We start from the raw sequence: 25,679 nt of genomic DNA, 5'->3' as shown, positions 1-25,679 counted from the left end.
GTCCTTGAGAGCAGTCGATTGTGTAGTTGATCTGGATGAATAGCCCTGCATTTCCTGCTGTTAAAGGCACAAGATGTGAAAGTTTCACTTGACCACCGGCGCAGTGAGGGCTGTTGTCCACACACCTTGCAGGAATGATCAGACGGGCGCCGGCCAAGCAAGTTCATGGTGCTTGCTTTTAAGTTCTTTACAGCCGTCTCGGGAAACAATTTAACAGGAGCCATCACTGCTAAACTCCTTTTCCTCCAGGGCTGCAGCATACACTCACCTGGACACCTCCAGCGCCCACCGCGCGTCAGAAACGAAGCTCATTCGGAAGCGGAAATAGCGGCGAGTCGGGTGAAAGGTCGTTGCTAAGATGAAGATGGCGGACGGGCGCTGCGCCTGAATTTGCGGGTCGTCCTTGAGTCGCGTTCATTTTTATTTCGGCGGCGGAGGAGGGGGAGAAGAGCGTCGCAAAGATGGGTCGGAGGTCGACCAGTTCCACCAAGAGTGGGAAGTTCATGAACCCCACCGACCAGGCCCGTAAGTTCGGGAAGAGGACGGGAGAACCGAGGCTATGGCTGGGGTTCGGGGTTGGGGCCTGGGCTGGTGTATCGCGGATAAAATATCGATGTTCTAAATTCACCTGCAATTAAACCAGTTTTCATTCTATACAGGAAGATCTCCAGCATTAAACTGGAACAATATATATTGCACCCAGTCTCTCTAATTTTGCTGATCCGTTGTCCAGTGGGGAGCCTACTACTCGTAGGTTCACGCAGAGACTTGAACACATTATCCAGGCTGAGACTTGTTATTGATGAAAGGGGAGCGCCTGGCTCTCATAGGGATTGCGCCGAGGAGGTGCTGCGTCGTTGTAGGTATTGGCTGTTTGGATAGGACTTTGAATGCAAAACATCTTCCTAATTTTCCATAAGTCCAACAATATTCTGCAATCAGATGCAAATTTCCTTGCCATTTCAACCTTTTGAGGGGATTGTTCCCTTTGCAACCCCTTTAAGGCTAAGCACTGCTCCAGTGCTGTGTTTTAAATTTGCTGATGACTCCTCTGTCGTTGTCTGAACCAAAGCTGGTGACCAATCAGCATATAGGAGGGAGTTTGAAAATCTGGCTGAGCGGTGCCACAACAACAACCTCCCACTCAATGTTAGCAGGAGCAAAGTGTTGATTATTGACTACAGGAGGAGGAAACTGGAGCTCCATGAGCCAGTCCTCATCGGGGATTCAGGGGTAGAGAGCATCAGCAACTTTTAAATTCCTCAGCATTATCATTTCAGATAATCTGTCCTGGGCCCACCATGTAAGAGCCATAACAAAGAAAGCACAGCAGTGCCTCTACTTTCCTAGAAGTTTGTGAAGGTTTTGCATGTCATCGAAAACTTTGACAAACTTCTATAAATGTACAGTGGAGAGTATACTGATGGTTTGCATTACGGCCTGATATGGAAAGACCAATGCCCCTGTATGGAAAAGCCGACATAAAGTAGTGGATCCAGCCTAGTCCATCACGGGTAAAGCCTCCCCATCACTGAGCACATCCACGAAGAGTGGTAACACAGGAAGGCAGCATGCATCATCAAATGCTGCACTATCTAGACCATGCTCTCTTCTTGCTGCTGCCGTCAAGAGGGAGATACAGGAGCCACAGGTCCCACACCACCAGGTTCAGGAACAGTTATTAGCCCTCAACCATCAGGTCCTTGAACCAGAGGGGATAATTTCACACAACGTCACTCACCCCAACACTGGACTTCCCATAACATATGGAGTCACTTTCATGGGCTCTTCATCTCACGTTCTTGATATTTATTGTTCGTTTATTATTTTTTTCCATTGGTACAGCTTGTTGTCTTTTGCTCATTGGTCATTTGGCTATCTTGTGTGAGGTTTTTCATTGATTCTGTGGTGTTTTTTTGGTATTTACTGTGAAGGCCTGAGCTGTCTTTCTAGTGAAACAGTGACTTACTTACAACAAAAATGATGTACTGCATCCAGTTCATGATGTGGTCTTCTGTATACAGTTAAAAAAAGAGAATGTGGATTGGGTAATTGACCAGTGGACCACTTGCATTCAGTCTGCAAGGGCGTCCACGAGCTCCGTCTTGGGGTTGGGGTACCGTCTGTGTGGGTGTGCGTGTGTTTGCACGTGGGCGCGTGGGAGAGAGGAACAGAACTTGTTTTGCTGTCATTCTGTTGCTGTTGTCTTGTTATTATTGTTGCTTGTGTTGTTCTGTGAACATTGTGGACCGGCTATGTTGCTGCTGGAATGTGTGGCAACACTTGTGGGCTGTCCCCAGCACATCGTTAGGTTGTGGTGTACATGTGATAAATTAATGAATCTTAATCTCTTGCCTGCTACTTTAATTCTCCATCCCGCTCTCACTCTGCGCTCTCTGTCTGAGGCCTCTTGCCATGTTACAATGAGGCTGAAGGCTTGAAGAAGAATACCTCATCTTCCACAAAGGCAACTTGGTGCTTTTTGGTTTTAATATTGGGTTCTATAACTATATGTAACTGTTTCTTTCTGTCTTTTCTGCTGGTAATTGTGTTTTTTTCGCTCTCTATTCATTTAATCTGGCCTGCTGCATTTTCCCTACTGTTAGCAATAGATAACCCATACAAAAAAACATATTTGATTTTAACCACTTACTCTGCCATATTAGCTCATTTGATCTCACCTTATCAAAGATATTCCCTTTGTTCCACCTGAAAACTAACTAGTTTCTCTCCTTAGTTCTGTTAAAGGGTCTTGGCCTTGAAACGGTAACCATTTCTGTTTACACAGATGCTGCCTGTCCAGTTGATTCTTTACCAGTATTTTCTGTTTTTATGCCAAATTGCCAGCATCTGCAGCACTGGCTGAGGAAGTATGGGTAATTAAACCCAGTGGCCTGACCATTATTTATTCCTCAATCAACATCACTAAAATAAATCGAGGAAAATTACTGCAGGTGCTAAAAATTAAAAACAAAACCAGAAGTACTAGAATTACTGGGAGGTGATACACTATTAAGTTCATGGTGTCAAACAGCATAGAAACAGTCCCTTTGGCCCAACTGGTCCTTATCGAGCCAGACGCCACCTAAGCTAATCCCATTGGCCCACATCCTTCTAAACCTTTTCAATACTTTAAATTGTGTTATTGTACCCACCACTACTCTGGTTGTTCCATGTCCAGATCGTCCTCTGGGTGAAAAAGTTGCCCCTCGTGTCCCTCACCTGAAGCCTATGCCCTCAAATTCTTGGTTCCTCAATTCTGGAGAGGGGTGAAGACTGTGAATTCGCTACCATCATAATTTTCCCTATCCATTGAGGAAACCAAATACAAATTTGCAGAACTCCTGTCCCTTTGATTCTCCATTGTACTCCTGCTCTGTTGCTTTCTTTTGGGCTGCTATAAACAAAGTTCGGAACCAACATTTTAATGAAAGATGGCAGGCTTGTGATTGTAGTCGGATACCTTTCATTAGAAAACATTTTCAAATAAATGTCATTGACCTAGAACATCAACTCCATTTCTACCTGACTGCCAGTGTATTTACAGATGGATACCTGTCATTTTCTGTTTTCATTTCTCTAATGATTTGTTCATTGTCACTCTTATGGTTTCGGTTGTTCATTCTGCAGAAACTGCTATGATTCATACTTTATTATCAGTCCATTAAACTTTCCCAGGATTGGAGAATCAAGTGGAGGGCACAGATTTAAGGTTAGAGGGGAAAGAATTGATGGGCTGAGCTTGCCAATTAATGCGTTGAGGAAGATTGAAAGTCAGGTGTTCACTGCAGGTTACCAACCCCTCATTTGTTGCTGCCGGAGGAAGATATCTACTTGTGATGGTCTCTCCCTCTAGCGCACCGCTTCCAAAGGAATCCCTGCGTTCGAGTGGTCTCTCCTTCTCTCTTGATGCTGTTGGAGGATGGTGACGGAGTTCTGGGTCTTGGGCAGGTTTAATCAATGTGGTTTGTGGATTAGATTCTAATTCACATTATGCTGTCTTTCTGGTCGCTCCTTTTTTTTTACTGTTTTGGGTAATTTTGAATCTCTGCTGCCTGCAGACAACAAACATTGAGCTGAGCTGAATAAGCCTGCATTCTTTTGTTTTCTTTGTGTTTTTCACTCTTTTCTTTTTGCCAATTGCGTGATTTGTTTTTTTTTTGCATGTGGGGTGGGGGTAGGGTGGAGTTTGATGTTCCATGGTTTTCTTTGTTTCGTGACTGTCTGGGAAAGGCGAATCTCAGGGTTGTATACTGCATACGAACTTTGAATCTTTGGAACTTGAGACAACTTGCTTTTTACTCAAAACCTGACATCTATGTGGAATGAGGTTCTAGAGGAAATGGTTGAGGCAGGTACAACAACAACTTTTAAAATATACTTGGACAGGTACATGGATTTGAAAGATTTAGAAAGTTATGGGCAAATAGAACTGGCTTGGATGGGGCATCTTGGTTGGTATGAAAGTTGTGCCTATGGGTCTGTTTCCCTGCTGTTTATTCTGACTCTTTAAGACAGCAAAAGCTATATACTTTGAAAAGTTGTTGATTTTAAAGTATGTTAGATTAAAGTCTTGAGGTTGTGAAAGACTCGAATTTGTTATGGAAAATGTATGTGGAAGATTTTCCTTTTCCTTTCATCTTTTCTCCTGTTCCGATCTAATCCACAATTTTTCTTCATTAAACAGGAAAAGAAGCCAGGAAACGAGAATTGAAAAAGGTAAGTCAGCTACCTTTATTGTTTATGTGGCACAGCAGGGCTTAAGAATTAATAAACCTTTGTTTGGTTTACCTGTGTCATGGAAGATAAAGGAACTATTACATTAAATACCAAACTGCATAAGACCATGGACTAATCAGCTAACCAGGCCTTGCTGTAATATTGCCTCCAGCTTAATTTTCTTGCCTTGCCGTATTTTTTCAACCTCTTTTCAATTCATTCAAATTTTAAATATTCAAATGAATTCTGCGTAATTGCAGACTAAATATATAGAAGTATTGTCTGGCTTTCTAAATCTATTGCAGTCTCACCTTTTCTTCATATGCTGTTCCGCTGATTGTTTGATGGGTTTATGACCAACTTGTGAATATGAACCATTCCCAGCAGAACAACCTGAGGTTAATCCTTGGTTCTGCTGCTTTTGCTGATTTGAGCTGGATAGCAGTTACAGTCTGCAGTTAAGTTCAATGTTCCTGGTTTTGAAAGTGGATGGAGAGAAAGCATTTTGTCCCAATTTTCTCTTTGTAACTGTCAATCTTAAAGAGAAGAATGTTCAAAGAAGCAGCACCTATTGTAGCATGGAAAGAATAGAGAGCAAAAAGATTACAAATTGCAGTGAGAGGGATTGAGACTAGTAACATTTTAAAAAAAACAAAAAAAAAAACACCCAGCTATCCTTCTTCCCCCAACCCCCGGCTTTTTTTTCTGGCGTCTTCTACCTTTCTTTGAAGTCCTGAAGAAGGGTCCTGGCCCGAAACGTTGACTGTTTGTTCATTTCCATGGATGCTGCCTGACCTGCTGAGTTCTTCCAGCTTTTTGTGGACTAGTTGTCATGATCTGAGCTGCATGGTTACCTGAGTTCACATTGTGTTAATCCAGTTGCATTTCTAGCAGTGTTCTTTAACTAATAATCTGTAGATTATTCTGGTTTTAAATTTAAGTTGGAATAAATTTCTGAGTGATTTGTGCTGTCTGTGCCTAACAGAACAAGAAGCAACGAATGATGGTGCGGGCAGCTGTGCTCAAAATGAAGGACCCCAAACAAATAATCAAAGACATGGAGAAACTGGATGAAATGGGTAAAGAACAATTAGAATGTTCCAGGAAAGAACTACAAGATGACCTTATTTAAGAATACATTAAAGATATTGGGCTAGCCACTGTGTTTGTGTTAAGAAAAAGTATTTTCATTATATTTGAGTTATATTGCTGTCCACTTTCATGTTTGGAATGAAATTGACAAGTGGTTGGTTATCTTGGCATAAACCCCAATGTTCCAATCTCTACAGCGACCATTATGCCAGTTAATTCCTATTTTATTTTGTGCATGCACCACTATTTATTAATTTTAGATCACCCAGTGTAGTTAACATTTACCTTACTGCTGCCACAAAAAAACCCAACAAATTTCGTGACATATGTGAGTGAAGATGAACCTAATTCTAATATGGAGCTCTATTGTGGACGAGAATGGGAAGGGGGCAGGGAAAGGGCAATCAGTTCAGAAAAGGGAAGGGAGTGGGAAGCACTAGAGAGACATTGTGTAATCATCAATAAACCTATAGTTTGGAATCAAATGACCTTGCCTGGTGACTCGGGGCTGGATATGTCGGCATCTGTGTCGCCCCCTTCCCCTGGCATTCCTCTGCCACCTGTCTCACACCCCTTGGGTGGTGCTCCACCCTCGTCTTTCCCAACATCCTTTGCTCCTGCCAGATTTACAAACTTGCTGTCTGCACCACATTGACAAATACAATACTGTGCAAAGGTCTTAACTATATATGTTTGCCTAAGACTTTTGCACAGTACTATATTCAGAATGAATAGCAGAAACTACGAGCTTGAGATACTACAAAGTGTTTCGGAAAGTGTCTACCCCACCTGCTCATTGAAAGCCACTACCCTGTGGGGGGTGGGGATTGGCCTATGCAAGGAAAGTTGTAGCTCTTCCCAGTACTTGCCATTTCACCGTGCCAGTAGAGTTTAAATCTAGCGCGTGGTAACCACGTGACCTCTTTTTCACTCTCTGGGTTGCTGTAGACTAAGTAGTTGAGGATACATGTAGGGTTTACTGAATGTCTTGATTTGAAAATAAATAGTTAACTTACTGTACTTAGCCATATTGAGTCTCTTCTGTCCCCACTCACCTGATTTCACACAGCACATTGTGTTGGGGTTTGGCATATTTTCAAGTGTTTGCACCAGGTTTTTGATGATATTTAATGTGCAACTTCAGTGTTTAGTACATCAAAGTGCACAATGCTGGATTGAGATCACTGACTTTTTCACAAATGTTCTGCAGAGTTCAATCCTGTTCAACAGCCCCAGCTTAATGAGAAGGTATTGAAAGATAAGCGGAAGAAACTCCGAGAGACATTTGAGCGAATCCTGCGTCTGTATGAGAAGGAAAATACTGATTTTTATAAGGAGCTGCGGAAACTTGAGACTGAATATGAACAGAAGCGATCCCAACTTTGCCAGTTCTTTGATGCTGTGAAGGTGAGGGATGAGGAGAAGTTGTTTCCGTGTTAAGGAAATTTTGTTAACTAGAATTATCTTGTACTTGCTTCCATTGAAGGCTTTTGATTATAAAATGGTGTGGTTTTAGAATGAATGGATATTTTGCTTTACATACCTTGTTATTCCCATGTTTAATTTCCTTTATTGGAAATGCACCCTGCTCTGTTCATTTCTGCTTTGGCCTGTATCTCCCTATTGTGCATATGGAATACAGTAGTAAATGAAATGTGTATTTTGTTCAACTTTTACCTAGTTATTAGTGAGTTTGGAGATATTAGGGAATATTTTGTAAGCGGTTTCCTTATCTCTGTGAACATCACTTGCAAAAGTCTTGAGCTTTCGAAGAATATTGTCACTTTGGTTCAGCACTACCTCCCTCGTAGCGTTGAGGCACGTTGCTCAGGCAGGGTATGAAGTGATTTGATCAGCATTGAACTGTGCTGAACCTGACCTGCCAATTTTAATGTGTAACTGAGGAGCTAACTTGTCGGTTTTAAGGAAATCATGCTCTGATTAGTTCATTTGTGTACAATTTTGATGACTGTTGTTTTTCATTCTTTATAAACTCAATACTTTATGTCTAATTATTCTCTGATTTAAATACATACAAAGCAACTCTGTTCACATCATCTGAGCAGGGTATCTAACTGTGGATATCATTAATTCCACACTAGTAAATCTCTGGCAAATTATTTGTGCTGTCAGCTGTTCTTCTGTTGGCTTCACAATTTTGTAGTTTCAGGGTAAACCAGTGAATGCTTGAAGACCGGTCTCTCCGGGGTATATGGTGCTATGCCGTCTTCCCTTTCTCTTGTGCTTCACACCCAATACTAATGGATAAAATGTAAGTTATGAAACAGATGCTTTCCGAAAACAAGTGTCCAATGGGTAACTTCGACCTAAATCAGGAAGCAGCGTTTTCATGTTGCTCATTACTCTGCTGACCTTTTTGAAGGTGCTGTTTGCCCACCTTTTATGAAAGAAGGCTGATGCCTCAAAATGGAGATGAGGATTCCAACTTCGTCAATAGAACGGCACTAGCCCGCGGTGAGACTCTCAGTTGCAATTACTGTCAGATACTACTTTTGAAGAGACTTTCACTTAGAACAGAGTTGCAGGTGGTGGTTTACGCACGGAGCTGTACTGAGATCAACAGGACGAGTGTACCTGCTTTCTGCAGTCTGGCTATTGTCAAGGAGGTTCAAGATCAAGGGAGCACTGAGAGCAGACTCTGAGCCCAGTACTTACTGCCATTACGGGGCTGGCATTTAGCGCAGCAGTGAAGGTCATCTCTAGCAGTGTTCAGAGTTTCCTTCATGTCAGTAGCTTCCTCTCTGCTTTCACTACTGTCGGTCATGCAAGTCCCGGGTAGAGACTCAGGAATACCGTCTCACTCAGAGGTAGAAGGATTCTTCATTGGTGTTTTGGTAACAATTTTGTTTTACCAGTCAGGGTTGTTAGCTCTGAGCTGAACCCCTGAACCTGCAGGACCGGTGGACCCCTCTACCGTTTGCCATTTTTGGCGTTGGTGACCCAACCAAGAGCCAAAGCATAAAGCCCTGACTCCAGCCAACATCGCTCTCCGGGTCATTGAAGCACGCAAGCCTCCAACCCAACACAAGTTCTCTTGGAGGTCTGAGCCCAGTAGAAATGACAGATAGGAACAGTTATTAATGAGAAAAGCGTGGCTAATGATTTCAATTAATGTTATTAAAATAACTAGTTTGTCTTTTCTAAGAATTGAGGAGTCTGTGCATTTAAAATAAGTACCTTGTACTGAAACAGTCCCTGAAGATACCATTGCTCTCCTTCGGTTTCGTTAGAACTTTTAAATATCAAGCCAGTTTTCCGGTCCACTGTTTTACACCCCCCACCACCACCCTGATGTAAGTGGTAATTATTCAGGAACCATTCAAGCTGATCTCTGCTGTTGGACGCTTGTAATTCCAGTACAGTTCTTTGTAGATTTCTGCCGACTTCACCTTTGAGAAGCATCCAAAGCGAAGAACATGAATGATTGGAATAATATACATCAAAGATCATTGTTGTTGGTGCCACAAGGTTGTGATTTTACTTTTTAAAAAATTCTGTGGAGGAGCATTAGTTACAGTGTGGCTTTTTTGCTTGTTTTCTGAACAGAATGCCCAGCATGTGGAGGTGGAGAGTATTCCACTACCAGATATGCCTCATGCGCCGTCAAACATTATGATTCAGGACATACCCCTCCCGGGAGCTCAACCACCCTCAATATTGAAGAAAACATCAGCTTATGGGTGAGCAGTAATTAAATTGTACAAGCAGATCCTTTGGCAAGAAATTGAGCGGGGAATATTTAAAGTTACAAGTATTATGTTTAAGATATGAAACTCTTTGTCTATTCGTATCTAGATCTTAAATATATTAAAGAAAAATTTATGGGCACATAACACTTCTTGCTACTTACACCAGGAAAATCCTAATTAGAGTGGGTTTGTTAATTAGGACTATTTTTCTGGTTAAGTGTGAGAAGTGGAGTGATGTGAACAGTCAGCTTATTGCTTATTGAAGCTGCCTGGTACAGATGTAGCATACGGGGTGGGGGGCAGTAGAGGTGCTGTAAGATTGGGGTTCGATACCTACTGCTGTCTGTAAGGAGTTTGTATGTTCTTTCTATGATTGCTTGGGTTTCCACTGGGTGTTCTGGTTTCCTCCCACTGTTAGGGTTAATGACTTGTGGGCATACTGTGATGCTGCCGGAAGTGCGGCAACACAGGCTGCCCAACACAATCCTCACTGATTGATTTGTCGCAAATGATGCATTTCGCTGTGACAAATGAAGCTGGTCTTTAGATGAAAATGACTACTTTAATGGTTTATACCATCCTTTGATCACGGAGAGCAATTTCAGGTGAGAGATGTATGGTGGCGTGAATCTTTTGACGTGGATTTTAAGACTTAGGTGTATGGTGTCTTTTCCACACTTGATGGTACAATGAAATATAGTGGAAATGTTTATGATAAGTAGTGATATTACACAGGTAAAATCATATCTTTTGGTTAAGATAAAGTTGGATGTAATTCAGCCCTCATATTAAAGGCATTGCATTTGTCTATCAGTTCATTTTGGGACAAACTTTTAGTAAGTGCGTGGCCAGAATCTTTAATATTAATATCAATGTAGAAGTGAGGTAAATAAATCGAAGGGGCGGGGTTCTGAGTTGGATGATCAGCCATGATCATAATAAGTGGCGGTGCAGGCTCGAAGGGCCGAATGGCCTACTCCTGCACCTATTTTCTATGTATGTTTTTATGAATGTTTTATCATATGTTTCTATGAATGTTTTATCATAACATGGTACTGACTCTCCATGGTATGTTAGACTGAGTACCTGAGATTACAGACATGCATGAATTTTAATTTTTAATTTGGTCTTTATAGGAGGGGAAAAAGTCATCATAAATTAACTATTTTTGTTCTTCAGGCCACCCTCCAAACCTGTTACACTTATACCACTTCCTTCTTACGGGGTTCCACGGTTGCCGCCTGGTAAGAAGCCACCCGGTCCTCCGCCAGGTCCTCCACCACCACAGGTGTTAGCACTTTATGCCCGAAGGATGGGCCCTCCTCCAGGTTTACCTCTGAAGGGAAAGGATGACGATAATGTCTACGATCCTGAAACTGGTAAGACATCATGTTTTAGAGAGGCTGCTGAGCTCCCTGCTTTGATACTGAATGACTGTGCTGGGATAGTGTGAGAGTGTAATTTTGGGAATGTTAATTCTGTAGTGCCTGTGGTTACTGTGTATATGATTCCAACCTGACCTTTGCCTTTTAGCAATTCAGGATATGCAGGAGGATGAGGAGGAGGAAGACAGTGGGGATGATGATTACAACGATGGCATGGAGCAGGATCAAGATGGAGATCGAGATGATCAAGATGAAGACAGTGATGATTCAAAGGATAAAGACAGTGATGATGATGATGATTTTCGGCACCGGGATGAAGATGATGACAGGTTGGACGATGATAAGCCAGGTATTTTCATGAGAGTGGGGATTGGTGGCACTTCCTCATGGCTTGACTGCTGTGTCCTTCATTTTATGTGGCTTTTTATAAGAACATTGAAATATTTCAATGTTTCTCCTCAGGACGTACTGTGCGGTTTGCAGATGTGCAGGACAAACACAAGAAGAAAAAGAAAAACATGAAGGAGCTGACTCCTCTGCAGGCCATGATGCTTCGAATGGCAGGTGAGTGATAATACCCTTCACTGAGAGACCAGTGATCTGTCAGAGGGAATGAAATGATGGCATTGATGCACTTTAAGAGATAGTATACAGATAACTTGTACAAGCAGTCGACATAGAACAGTACAGCACAGTACAGGCCCTTCGGCCCACAATGTTGTGCTGACCCTCAAACCCTGCCTCCCATATAAGCCCCCACCTTAAATTCCTCCATATACCTGTCTAGTAGTCTCTTAAACTTCACTAGTGTATCTGCTTCCACCACTGACTCAGGCAGTGCATTCCACGCACAAACCACTCTCTGAGTAAAAAAACCTTCCTCTAATATCCCCCTTGAACTTCCCACCCCTTACCTTAAAGCCATGTCCTCTTGTTTTGAGCAGTGGTGCCCTGGGGAAGAGGCGCTGGTTATCCACTCTATCTATTCCTCTTATTATCTTGTACACCTCTATCATGTCTCCTCTCATCCTCCTCCTCTCCAAAGAGTAAAGCCCTAGCTCCCTTAATCTCTGATCATAATGCATACTTTCTAAACCAGGCAGCATCCTGGTAAATCTCCTCTGTACCCTTTCCAATGCTTCTACATCCTTCCTATAGTGAGGTGACCAGAACTGGACACAGTACTCCAAATGTGGCCTAACCAGAGTTTTATAGAGCTGCATCATTACCCCACGACTCTTAAACTCTATCCCTCGACTTATAAAAGCTGACACCCCATAAGCTTTCTTAACTACCCTATCCACCTGTGAGGCAACTTTCAGGGATCTGTGGAGATGTATCCCGAGATCCCTCTGCTCCTCCACACTAGGTAACTTCTTAAGTAACTTTCCTATTGTTTCCTTACCTGCAAGCCCAGAAAAGTCCCAAGCATTGATCTGCAGAAAATGCTGAGTTGGCTGATCATGGACAGAACATTTGTAAAAAGCCAACAGATAATACTAATGGGGGAAACAATACTACAGCTCTACAGATTGGAAACATTTAACATCAGGAATCGAAGTAAACAAACAAAGGCATATTCCATTAGGTCTGTGAACCAGTTATTGGACACGTCTAAAGAGTGGGATGTAGTGTAAGAAATTAACGTGTAATTTTTGTCAGTCGGAGACGTTGGGATCTAAAAGATCTTATTAAAGTGGTGGTTGCTAAATCCTTTCATCATCATCATTATCTGCCGTGTTGTATGATGTAGGCGATCGTGATTGTTCTAGGCAAAATTTTCTACAGAGGTGGTTTACAATTGCCTTCTTCTGGACAGTGCCTTTAGAAGATGGTGGCCCCAGCCATTATCAATACTGTTCAGAGATTGTCTGCCTGGTGTCAGTGGTCACATAACCAGGACTTGTGGTATGCACCAGCTGCTCATACAACCATCCACCACCTGTTCCATGGCTTCATGTAACTATGATCGCGTGGCTAAGCAGGTGCTACACTTTGCCCAAGGGTGACCTGCAAGCTAGCAGAGGGAAGGAATGCTTACACCTCTTTTGGTAGCAACATATCTTCACCCTGCCACCCTTTAAGTAAATGATTTAAGTCATTATAAAAGGGTATTGCGTAAGAACCTGAACTTGCTGAATTGGGAAAAATAAGCAGGAATTGGCCATAGAGCCACCATTTGGTGTAAGAGCTGTCCAGACCAATTACTCTTTCAAAGAGACAGCACGGACCTGATGTTCTAATTATTCTCTTTTGTATTATCTTTTTTTCATGAGGTAATTCTGTGATATTGAAATGTATAATTTATTAGCCCTCACGTTGGTCTTGGTATTATCTCAGGAAAATTCAACTGCTGAGCAATAACTAGAGATACCTTTACATACGTTAGTTCAGGCTTGCCTCACCATGTGAAATAACTACCTGTCAAGGATCACATGAAGAATGGCTGGCTGTGGCAGATGACAAAGGATTTGCCTTTGTAATTGAACTGGAATGATAATTGATGCAGTGGAAGATAATTAATTTGTATTGTTGGGGGTGGGGATGGTGAAGTGTAAAGGAAGTCCTGAAAGATCAAATAGACATGAGTTAGAAAGCACTTCTGTGAAGTAGAAGTGGGCCCTGAAATTCCATAGAGGTCCTCTTATTTAAATATATACACCTTACACGTTTTCTCTTGAGTTCTTGTCTTCTGCTGATGTTGCAATTGGAGACTGATAGAGATCTTGTAGAATTTTGGAATCAGGTTTAATATCACCAGTGTATGTCGTGAAATTTGGTGTCTTTGCAGCAGCAGCACAATGCAGTACATAATAAGAAGAAAAATCTTCGTGGGTTCAGTGTCCATTCAGAAATCGGATGGCACAGGGGAAGAAGCTGTTCCTGAATCATTGAGTGTGTGTCCTCAGGCTTCTGTACCTCCTCCCTGATGGTAGCAATGAGAACAAGGCATGACCTGGGTGATGGGCTCCTTAATGGTGGACACTGCCTTTTTGAGGCGTCGCTCCTTGAAGATGTCCTGGATACCACGGAGGCCAGTGCCCATGATGGAGCTGACTGAGTTCACAACTTTCTGCACCTTGTTTCGATCCTGTGCAGTAGCAACCCCCCCCACCCCCCCCAACCGTACCAGACGGTGTTAGAATGCTCTCCACGGTATATCTATAGAAATTCAGGGCCACATATTTTTAAAACTAACGTAAGTCAGCAAAATTTACCCAGGGTAGTATACCATAGTACTCGGCTTTGTTGTGTATGTAATCATGTAAACTCTCACAAAGAATTGTTGCACGAGATTAGGATTCATTGAATTGGGATAATATGTAACCATGGGTTGGATGTTGATTGATGGAGCAACAGGGTGTCACTGATTGAGTTACTTCAGGATCATTTCTTGCCCTCAGCTGTTTTCCATTCATGATGATGACCTAAAATATGGAAACAAATGTATTTCCTATCAGTAGTTTGGAAATTAATCTAAAAGGATGCAGTGAAAGGTAGAATGTGTTGTGTCTAAGAAAATTGTAATTAGAAATTAAAATGCAGTATCTGCTTTCTAACAGGACAAGATTTCCCAGAGGAGGAGGAGGAGGAGGAAGAGGAGCCCACTCCTGAGGCAGCCGCTGAAGAAGAGAAGATGGATACAGAGGAACAGAATCGTGAAAAGCGACAGCTGGAGGAAAGCCAGCCAGAGGGGCCACAGGTACCACCGCCAACCCAGATGCCTCCCAGAGCACCGATGCAAGCTCCACCGATGCCTGGGCCTCCTCCGCTTGGACCTCCACCTGCACCCCCACTAAGACCCCCAGGGCCACCATCTGGTCTACCACCAGGACCACCCCCAGGTAGGAAACAAGATTGAAGTATTGAAATGGCTCCCAATGATGTGACTGTTTATGATGGAAACTGAACATTTGAAATAAGCATCATGCTGTGTCCTTGCACTATCTACTGTACCAGTAGATGTTTGAAGTTGCTCTGTCTAACTCGAGTGGATCTGAGCTAATACAGTTGAAGCACGGTGGAGAACTGGAAGGTAAAATGAAACATGGATTCCTCTTGACACATCAAATTCAAACTTACCCACAAGCAGTTTATTCTGTGATAACTAGCAATGCAGTTAGAGTAATAATGCTTCTTTTAACGAACAGTTATGGATAGCTGCTTCTCAAATCTTGTCATCGGTGAAAGTCTGGCGAAGAGTGGTGAAAATCTTTGCCTTGTGTGTTTATAGATTTCTAAGCCTTGAACAGCTAAAGAGCAGTGATGTTTGAGTTGGGATATAATATTACTTGTTAAAATAAAATACAAATAATTGAATGGATGGGAGTAAATCAAACAGCAAATTTAGTTTTTTTTATTAACTGGATGTGCATGTTGGCTTGAGGCATACTATTGGCAGTGTGGTGAGATCTCACTTATGCTGAATGCCCAAGTTCTTTATTTATTTCACTTTGTGTCTAAAATAATTTCTCCTTTCTTCATGAGTGACAGTTCTCCCATTTATTAGTTTAATATTCAGCCATGCTTGGATCAGGGGAAAAACATAGAAACATAGACATAGAAAATAGGTGCAGGAGTAGGCCATTCGGCCCTTTGAGCCTGTGCTGCCATTCAGTATGATCATGGCTGATCATCCAACTCAGAACCCTGTACCTGCCTTCTCTCCATACCCCCTGATCCCTTTAGCCACAAGGGCCATATCTGACTCCCTCTTAAACATAGCCAATGAACTGGCCTCAACTGTTTCCTGTGGCAGAGAATTCCACAGATTCACCACTCTCTGTGGGAAGAAGTTTTTCCTCATCTCAGTCCTAAAAGGCTTCCCCTTTATCCTCAAACTGTGACCCCTCGTTCTGGACTTCCCCAACATCGGGAACAATCTTCCTGCATCTAGCCTGTCCAATCCCTTTAGAATTTTATACATTTCAATAAGATCCCCCCTGCCATCCATAATAGATCTGCCATCCATAATAAATCTTTGACTCCTGTCCTTTCTCTGTGATTGTCCAGCTACTCAGCTTGCAGGTTGTTCCAGCACATTTGGGAGAGGCACTGAAGGAACGTCCCTTTAAATTAAATCATGTATTTGAAAATTTAAAAAGCAAAGTGAAATTTTTATGGAACCCTGTAACATTGAATGTGTAAAAATGTGTGTAGAAGTTTAATTATTTTAATTAGTCATAAGAGCAGAGGCATTTGCCTGTTTAACTTCTCCATTCACTAAGATCATATATGATCTTTTACCTCAGAGCTACTCTCTTGCACAAACCCCATAATCCATTGATTGCCTTAATACCAGGCATGCATACATGTTTAGATTTTAATATACTGTACTCATCAACAAGAATCAGCAGAGGATGAAGAGGATGTGAACCCCAAGTTCAAGGACTGCAGTCAGAGGACTGTGACGATGAGGGTCAGTGATCCCTGGTTGGGGAGTAGAAAGGGGGTTGGTTTGCTGTAGTGGTGTTTGTCTTGTTGTATCTTGACGTCAGTTTGTTCTGTTGGACGTGCTGTGTTACGCTGGCGTCGGAGGTGTGACACCACTTGTGGGCTGCTCCCAGTACATCCCTAGACCGTGTTGGTTAATGCAAACAATGCATATAACTCTGTGTTTTAATGTATATGTGCGTTAGATACGTGGGTTATGACCGAAGTAAAAACTGGCTGGAGTTGCCTAGCACTATAGTGCATGGGTGTTTATTAGGTGTGTCAAAAATCAAACTTACAAAAATTAGTGAAAAGAAAAAATGCAAGTATTTACAAAATGATATCTACAGGTAAACACAATAAAGCCCAGTACTTATTCTTGTCCAGTGGTACCTCTTCGCAGCCCCTATCTCTCTGGTACTGAGGGCAAAGAGCTTTTTTTTGGCATTGGGACACAGAGAAGAGAAAATCTGCAGATGCTCGGAGTCGAACGAACACACACACACACACACACACACACACACACACACACACACACACACACTCACCGTCTATCTCATATCTCTCTCTCTCTCTCCCCCCCCTCCTCTCCTCCCTCCTCCCCCTCTCTCCCTCCCCCACTCCCCGAGAAAAACAGCAGGCCAGAAATGTCGACTGTACCCTTTTCCACAGATGCTGCCTGGCTTGCTGAGTTCCTCCAGCACTTTGTGTGTGTTGATTGGGACATATATCTTTAATTACTAACAAAGTTAAGACTACACACAAATTAGAATACGATGCACCCCACAGTGTAGTGACAATCATATTACAAAATAAACAGAAGTATCTACCTTAAATGCAGCATACAAACAACATAGACACATTTTCACATCCCCATTACTAAAGAAATGAATATTCCGCCATGTTGTATGGTGAGAAAGGCACCATAAAGCCAACTCGAGCGTATCAGCTCGGTTTAGAATTGAACTAAACTTTGGTGTCTGATTCTGAATGTATGCAGCAATGCGGAGGGAAAACAGTTGGTAGACCAGGGAAGACATTGAAGTGTGTGCACTCACCACCACAACAACAGCAGAATGGCAAGGCGATGTTCGTTTGTAAGTGAATGTGTGTTATGTACGGAGTGCGTTTACCAAGTGCTCTCCGTCTCAAATGACTAATAAACCCAATCCAATCTAATCACAATCCTCTTAGTTCAAGAATTCCAAGAATTCATTGTCTTCTAGGTAAGGAAATTTTCTATCCTGATTAGTCAATGATTTATTTTCAGATCGACCCCTAGTTCTGGACACCACAGATTGGAGAAACATCATCCCTGCATTTAACCTGTTAATCTCTCTTGCCTAACAAACTTCAGCTTTCCTATCTCCATTGCAAGTCCTTTGTTCTGAGATCAGACCTACTGTATTCACAATATTCAAAATGGATTCTCACCAGAGCCCTCAATAATTAGAGCAAAATGTCTCTACTTCGCTACTCAAATACTCTTGCAATAAAGGTTTTCCAAATGCTTTCCAAATTGCTTCCTGTACCTGTAAATTAACTCTGAGTGATTCGGGTACCGGGACACTTTGAATCTTTCAATTTTTTAATTAAAAAAAGATTCTCTGCCATTTTTCTTGCACATTTTCATATTTATTTCATTTGCCATGTCCTTGCCTGTTCACTTAACCTGGTCATATCGCCCTTAGTTACTCTGCACTTTCCTCATAAGAACATAAGAAATAGGCGCAGGAGTAGGCCATCTACCCGTTCACTATTCAATAAGATCATAGTTGGTCTGGCCATGGACTCATTTCCATCTATCTGCCTTTTCCCCATAATGCTCAATTCCCGTACAATGCAAAAATCTATCCAAAAATGTCTTAAATATATTTACTGAGATAGCTTCCACTGCTTCATTGGGCAGAAAATTCCACAGATTCACCACTCTCTGGGGAAAAGCAGCTCCTCCTCATCTCCATCCTAAAGCTACTCCCCCGAATCTTGAGGCTATGTCTCCTAGTTGTAGTCTCACCATCCAGTGGAAACAGCTTTCTTGCCTCTATCTATCACTTTCATAATTTTATATGTTTCTATAAGGTCTCGTCTCATTCTTCTGAATTCTACTGAGTACAGCCCCAGACGTCCCAATCTCTCCTCGTATTCTAACCCCTTGATCTCTGGAATCAACCTGGTGAACCTCCTCTGCACCGCCTCCAAAGCCAGTATATCCTTCCTCAAGTAAGGAGACCAGAACTGCACACAGTACTCCAGGTGTGGCCTCAAATCCCAGACAATCATCAGCAAACTTGTCTATATTATACTTGGTGCTGAATTGAAGTCATTGATCTAGGCTGTGAACAGCTAGGTCCCAGCACCAGTCCCTACTCTGGTGGCTTATAGCCTCCAAATCTGTTTTATTCCTTTTTTTTCTGTTTATTAGCCAACTCTCAATTCATTCCAGTAAATTGCCCCCATTCCTGTGTGCTGTAACTTTGTTCAATAGTTTCTTGTGTGATTCCTTTCTCAAAGGCCACCTGAAAGTCCAAATACATCATATCAACTAGTTTTATCTATTCCACTAATCCATTCTCATGAAAAAACCACGAGCAGATTTGCAGACTGTGCAATCCCATTATTTTGAGCTCTCTCTTATTATAATAATAGATTGCAGCCCTTTGTCCACCATTGATATCAAGCTAGTTTCTCTATAGTTCCCTATTTTCATTCCTTTCTTTAATAGAGTAATGGTTGTTACGTTGTATATTATGGGATTAATTCAAGTACTTGTTTAGTCTGACTTAACTGTGTGCTGTTTATCACAGGGGCGCCTCCATTCATACGACCACCAGGGTTGCCTGGAATCAGAGGACCGATTCCACGTCTGCTTCCTCCTGGACCACCACCAGGGCGACCTCCAGGCCCACCACCAGGACCCCCGCCAGGCCTTCCTCCAGGCCCACCACCCCGAGGACCCCCTCCAAGATTGCCACCACCTGCACCCCCAGGTAAGTTCAAACAAATTGGGAGTCGGCGGATTATATATGCTTATGAACTGCGGTCAAAAGGCTGTTTCAGTCCAGATGAGAATCCTTGATCCAAAACGTCAACTGTTTCCCTCCACAGATACCTGACTTAATGTGTTCCCCCGACAGGTTTTTGGATCCAGATTCCAGCATTGGCAATGTCCTGTGTCTTCACTAATTGTATCATACCTGTTAGTGGGTCTGTATGTGTCCCACTTAATACAGTTCAAAGTAAGGTTATTATCACAGTACATATATGCCACCATATACAACCCTGAGATTCATTTCCTTGCAGATACACTCAATAAATTTTTAGAATACTAACCATAACAGAATCAGTGAAAGACCGTACCAACCAGTGTGCAGAAGAAACTGCAAATACAAAAAGAAAGAAATCATAATAATAAGTAAATGTTGAGATGAAGAGTCCTTGAAAGTGAGTCCATAGGTTGTGGGAACCTTTTAATTATGGGGCAAGTGACGTATAGGACTGAGAGGGTAAATAACCGTTCCCGAACTTAGTGGTGTGAGTCCTGAAGCTCCTGTACTGCCTTCCTGGTGGCAGCAATGAGGAGAGAGCATGTCCTGGGTGTTGGGGGTCCATGATGACGGATGCTGCTTTCCTGTGACAGCATTTCAGGTAGATGTGCTCAGTGGTGGGGAGGGCTTTACCCATGATAGATGTTGAAGGATTTTCCATTCAAGGGCATTGGTGTTTCCATACCAGGCTATTATGCAGCTAGTCAAACATCTATAGAAGCTTGTCAAAGTTTTGGATGTCATGCCAAGTCTTTGCAAACTCCTAAGGAAATAGAGGTGCTACAGTGCTTTCTTCATAATTGCACGTGTGTGCTGAGTCCAGGACAGCTCCTCTGAAATAGGTGATACAGGCCGACTGGTCTGGGCACGAAACGTCAACTGTACTTTTTTCCATAGATGCTGCCTGGCCTGCTGTGTTTTTCCAGCAGTTTGTGTGTGTTGCTCAGGTGACACAGGTGTAAACTTTAGGTGAGAGTACTGTAAATAAAATGTCAACTACTCTATTTACTTTCAGCTGATTTTTATTTGGGTGTTATCCTGTCAACTCGAAAACTTCATCTTCAACTTAACTCCATTCCAAGCCTGGCCTTGCCCCATTGGAGATGCTCCCTGTTCAAGCAAATTTATTTCTGATTTCAAAGCTAATGTGACTATATCAGTGATGTGCATTAATACAAATTTAATTATTATTGAACTTGTAGGATGGAGTGTAAGCATCTTTTAGACCCCTTAGCCAGATTTGCTATTCAGTAAGACCTATTACATCAGTAGTATCTTGTTGGTCTGAGCTAAAATGGTTTCTTTCTTCTTGGATGCTGCCAGACTTGCTGAGTGTTTCAAACATTTTCTACTTATTTCACATCTGAAAGCCCTTGCTCTTAATTCTTGGATTGTGCTCTCCAGTGCTAGATTCTATTTGATGTTCCTTGTTAATATCATTAAAGCTTCAATCAGATCAGAGCCACATACGAGAGCATTAAAACAGACTTGGTCTCTGATCGTCCTTGAAGCATTGTCCCACTCCCTTAACTCATCAGACTTTGATCTTGAGTTTGACATCAGTGCTGCCTAATGTGCAGTCACTTTGTATTCTCGCATCGCCCCCTTCCACATGCTGACTTTTGCGTTCAAGGCTACCTTTTATAAAGCGGATGAAATAAATGATAAATACTTGTAAATGATATCTGACTTCTGTTACACAGAATCAGTACTTTAAAGAATATGATGTGGAAATAAAATGTATTTATTTGTGTAGTCTTATAACAATTTCTGTGAGGTACAGTAGATATAATGTCCTAAGTCTGAACAAGTTACAGTAAATCAAAAGTGGTATTTGAAGAGTCAGGTGAGTCATAAGCACTCTATCCAGACTGTGAAATAAAAGGAAATTTGTGTGTGTGTGTGTGTGTGTGTGTGTGTGTGTGTGTGTGTGTGTGTGTGTGTGTGTGTGTGTGTATATATATAATTATCATTGTTTAAGGAAATGTAATTATTCATTGGTTTTCTGGAATTGTCTAAATTTCCCTTTCTGTTTGAAGGTATCCCACCTCCTCGGCCAGGTATGATACGCCCACCCTTGGCTCCTCCACTTGGTCCCGCGCCCCCAGGATTGTTCCCGCCAGCCCCGGTGCCGAACCCCGGTGTCCTCAGCGCTCCTCCAAGTCTCATTCAGCGGCCGAAGATGGATGAGAACGTCACCACCATCGAGAAGAAAGCTATTGCCACGATCAGTGCAAAGCCCCAGATCACCAATCCTAAGGCAGAGATCACCCGCTTTGTGCCCACCGCCTTGCGAGTCAAGCGAGAAAGTAAGAGTCAGGCTCCACTGAAGAAAGGAGAGGAAGAGGTTGTCGCCCCGACGAAGCCCATACCAAAGGCTGCGCCAGCTGTCTCAATCCAAACGAAGGATGACATATACGAGTCTTTCATGAAAGAAATGGAAGGTCTTTTATAACTAACTCAGACTTGGTCCCTCCTGATCCTAGATTACCAACCTTTCAGCAGTGTTCTTTGAGATTAATGTCTCAATGCATCCCAAGTTTGCTTTTTAAAAAAAAATAAATACATTTCTGTAACATAAATGTTCACGTGAAAACACTGATTTATAAAATTGTTATTCATATGATGTAACCCAACCCTATAACCTTTGTGGTTAGGAATTTTGCAGCTGAGAACAGACCCTTACTCGTGAGCTTTCAAACACTGTGGCTAAAGATTAGACTTGTGGCATGCTTGCAAGCGTTATCAAAACCTAAATTAAAAAATAACTGCTTCGACCATAAGGGGTAATGATTTATAGAGACATTTTGCAGGAAATGTTGGAGAAAATATCATTTTCATTTGTGTATAATTTAAACACGGGAGTCTCCAACAGTAAGAGTTTCAACCTTTAGCACTAACAGAGAAAATAGTTTTGGATTGGTGAATTTAAAAAAAAGTTTGGAGCAAATTGGGTATCAGAGGTCATGCATTAGCCGTTGTAAGTCCCTTCCGTATTCTTAGCTCAACTGAATTGCTACAGTTACTAAGCTTGTGGGCAGGGTGAAGAGAGGTCATTCTCCCATTGATGTCTACTGAAACTATTATCAAAAAATATTCCCTTTTTTGTGTTGTGGGTGTCTGTACATATAGCCCTCAGTAGTATCTCTGCCCAGTCTTCCTTTTAGTGAATGCTTTACTCCCTATCTTTCTATTTTACATGAATAATTTTGGTACTGTATCAGTACTGGTGTATACAGAGGCAGAACTTCGACAGGACTGATAAAAAGTGGTTCCACTGATCACTCTGGTTGCATGTAAAAATTCTTCACATCCCTTAATGAATTTCTTGGAAATTGATTGGAGGAAAAAAAAGCTTGATAATTCATCTTTTGCAAATGTGCAATGTAATGTTAAAAATGTTTAGTTTTATTAAGCCTTTCTGTGGAAAAGGAAGACATTTTAAGGGACATTTTGGAAATGAGAACCTTGAAATCAGTGTCCTAGATCAAACTTCCAGCCAACTGGTAGTGTAGTGGCATCAGCACTGGACTTCGAGGCCAGTGGTCTTAGGCTCGAATCGTAAACACAAAATACTCTGCAGATTCTGGGGTCAAAGCAACACTCACAACACGCTGGAGGAACTCAGCAGGTCGGGCAGCATCCATGGAAACGATGAGTCGACGTTTCCACGGATGCTGCCCGACCTGCTGAGTTCCTCCAGCGTGTTGTGAGTGGTCTTAGGCTCGAATCTGGCTGGCTCCTTGCATGCTTTCCATCTGTGCTGGGTTGAGTGTTAAGGTAGCAACTCAGCCTTGTTTTTAAAAAAAAGACAAATGCTAAGGAAATGAGAACAGCTGCCCAAAGTGTCACAAGGTGCAAAAAGGAACAACAAGATCGAACTTTTATTGGCATATTTGTTACAATTGCTCTGGAGCTCATCCAAACTATAAAACTTTTTTCCACATGATTTCACATCTGCATTGCATTAATGTAGGGCATGGATTTCTAAAGGCATCCCTGTACTTGTCTGTTGTCATTATCCATATCTAGTGTTCTAATGCATTCTGGGGTAAATTATTGAATGTTGATGAATGAATGCTATTCTTCTATATCATCAACATCATGTAAGGGTGGACCTATAACCACCAGTATTTCAGCCTACAGTGATAGCTTTCTAAACACTCTGTAAGCATTACCTGCTTTATCCCAATGTTGCATAAAACTTCAATAAGTTTCCTATTTACACATTTTGGAAATGGGTGGAAACTCAATTTCAATCAAATAATCCAAGGACCTAATCAGAAAGCACTGCAGTTTTAAGAATTATTGTATTGTTTGATCCTTATTGAGGTGAATTATTGTATTGTTTGATCCTTTTGTTTTGTGTTCTACCGGATGGAGTAAATAGAATTGGTTCAATTAATAGATCTCTTGTTTTTATTTTGCTTAAAATGAGGAATATTATACCAATTTTGCCACTTCACAGTACACATCTGTCCTAAAGGAGAAACGAGTGTTTGTTCATAAGCTAAGTTATTACTATCTGTGTTGAGTACACTAATCAACATCTGAAGGGTTCAAGCTTCAATCCAGGGATAGAGAAGCTCCAGACTGACAAAATGAAATGGACTGTTGCTGGCACCATCCTTTAGACGAGATTTTAAACTGAGGCTTGGCCAATATTTATTCTTCACTCAGTGCTACTAAAAATCCTGCCTAATTGGCAGCCACATTTCCTACATGACAACAAAGACTTGCATACAAAGTGCTTAAGACCATAGAACAGAGGAGCAGAATTGGGCCATTTGGTCCATTGAATCTGCCTTGTCATTCAATCATGGCTGATCCTCCATGCCCCAGCCCCACTCCCTGGCCTCCCCGTAACCTTTGATGCCATGTCCAATCAAGAACCTATCAAGTTCTGTCTTAAATACACTCAATGACCTGGCCTTCACAGCTGCCTGTGGTAATACGTTCCACTAATTACTTGAGAGGCTGAAGTGCACAGGGATATCTTGGAAGAATTGTGAAAGGTTTAATTGAAATAGCAATCTGCCTTCCTTCACATCCAATTTGGGTGTTTTAACTGCTTTTAACAATTTGTTTTGAAAATTGTGGAGCTTTGTTTAAACGCAGTATGCATTGTCTTGGCCTTGTATGAAAATCACACAAAATAAATATACTGGTCAGCAAGACCAAAGAAATGATTATTAACTTGAGGAGGAGGAAACTGGAGGTCCATGAGCCAGTCCTCAGCAGGGGGTCAGAAGTTGAGAGTCAGCAACTTTAAATTTCTCAGTGTTATCATTTCAGAGAATCTGTTCTGGGTCCAGCCTGTAAGTGCCATTATGAAGGAAGAACAGCATTGTCTCTACTTAAAAGTTTATGAAGATTGGGCATGATATCTAAAACTTTGGCAAACTTCTACAGATGAGTGGTGGACTGCATATTGACTGGTTGCATCATGGTCTGATGTGGAAACACAAATGTCCTTGTACAAAAAATCCTATAAAAAGTAGTGGATACAGCCCATTTCATTCCATAACCCTTTTTAGACACCTTAACATGGCTATGGCAAATATATCCTTGGGTAAGGAGAACAGTTGTACACAAGGCTGGTCTCACCATGGCCTTATGCAATTGCAATAAGGTATCCTTACTTCTGTATTCAATTCCTTTGGCAATAAAGGTTAATATACCATTTGTGCTCTTAATCATAGTAACTGCATGTTAGTCTTTAGATTAGTCTTTTACCATGCAAAGGTCCCTTTGAACATCAATGCTACATAATCTCTACCATTTCACAAATTCTCGGGTTTTCCATTATCTACAAAGCAGACTCCATAAACTTTTGCACATTATATTTGCCTGTTATGTTCTCACTCACTCTTTCTGCTTGTCCACATCTATTGAAGGGTCTTTAATCCTCTCCCTGGTTTATTACTGTAAGCTAACTTGAAATATGAGATGAAAATTAAAAAAAAACATGTTGAAAATCTGAACTATACACTTTTATTGCAGATATGACATTTAATCCTTCAGCCCAACTGTTGATAGAGACTGTGAATAACTGGGTCCCAAGCAACGATCCATGTGGCACCCCACTAGTCATAGCCTGCCAAGCTGGGAATCTATTGATTCCTCATTTTCGTTTTCTGATTACCAATTCTTAATCCACATGATCTACCCTTGTTGAGCAATCTATGTGAAACTTATTCTAACCTTTTTCCTAAAATCTAAATGAGAAACATCCACTTATTTCCCTTGATCCGTTGGTTACATTTTTTTAAAAGAAATCCAGCAGGTTAGAA

The 25,679-nt window shown here is 41.7% G+C and overlaps 1 protein-coding gene across 1 annotated transcript; it reads left to right on the top strand.

The window, feature by feature from the left end:
• Window positions 1-331: 331 nt before the first annotated feature.
• wbp11 (WW domain binding protein 11) lies at window positions 332-23,791 on the top strand. Its single transcript, XM_072271633.1, has 11 exons — window positions 332-525; window positions 4,688-4,719; window positions 5,705-5,798; window positions 7,022-7,218; window positions 9,379-9,512; window positions 10,701-10,900; window positions 11,055-11,255; window positions 11,369-11,470; window positions 14,470-14,751; window positions 19,147-19,329; window positions 21,426-23,791. Exons 1-11 carry the CDS (start codon window positions 462-464, stop codon window positions 21,839-21,841), a joined length of 1,905 nt encoding a protein of 634 aa, XP_072127734.1. The 5' UTR covers window positions 332-461; the 3' UTR covers window positions 21,842-23,791.
• Window positions 23,792-25,679: the final 1,888 nt, after the last annotated feature.

Source organism: Mobula birostris, chromosome 11, assembly GCF_030028105.1.
Source record: "Mobula birostris isolate sMobBir1 chromosome 11, sMobBir1.hap1, whole genome shotgun sequence".
Lineage (NCBI taxonomy): Eukaryota > Metazoa > Chordata > Chondrichthyes > Myliobatiformes > Myliobatidae > Mobula > Mobula birostris.
This window is presented reverse-complemented; position numbering and strand designations above follow the sequence as displayed.

Bases quoted from the DNA above. Each gene is read 5' to 3' on its own strand.
- wbp11 (XM_072271633.1), top strand. From the start codon at position 462: ATGGGTCGGAGGTCGACCAGTTCCACCAAGAGTGGGAAGTTCATGAAC. The intron at 4,720-5,704 runs GTAAGTCAGCTA...TGTGCCTAACAG, and splicing joins GGAAACGAGAATTGAAAAAG to AACAAGAAGCAACGAATGAT. The intron at 11,471-14,469 runs GTGAGTGATAAT...GCTTTCTAACAG, and splicing joins CATGATGCTTCGAATGGCAG to GACAAGATTTCCCAGAGGAG.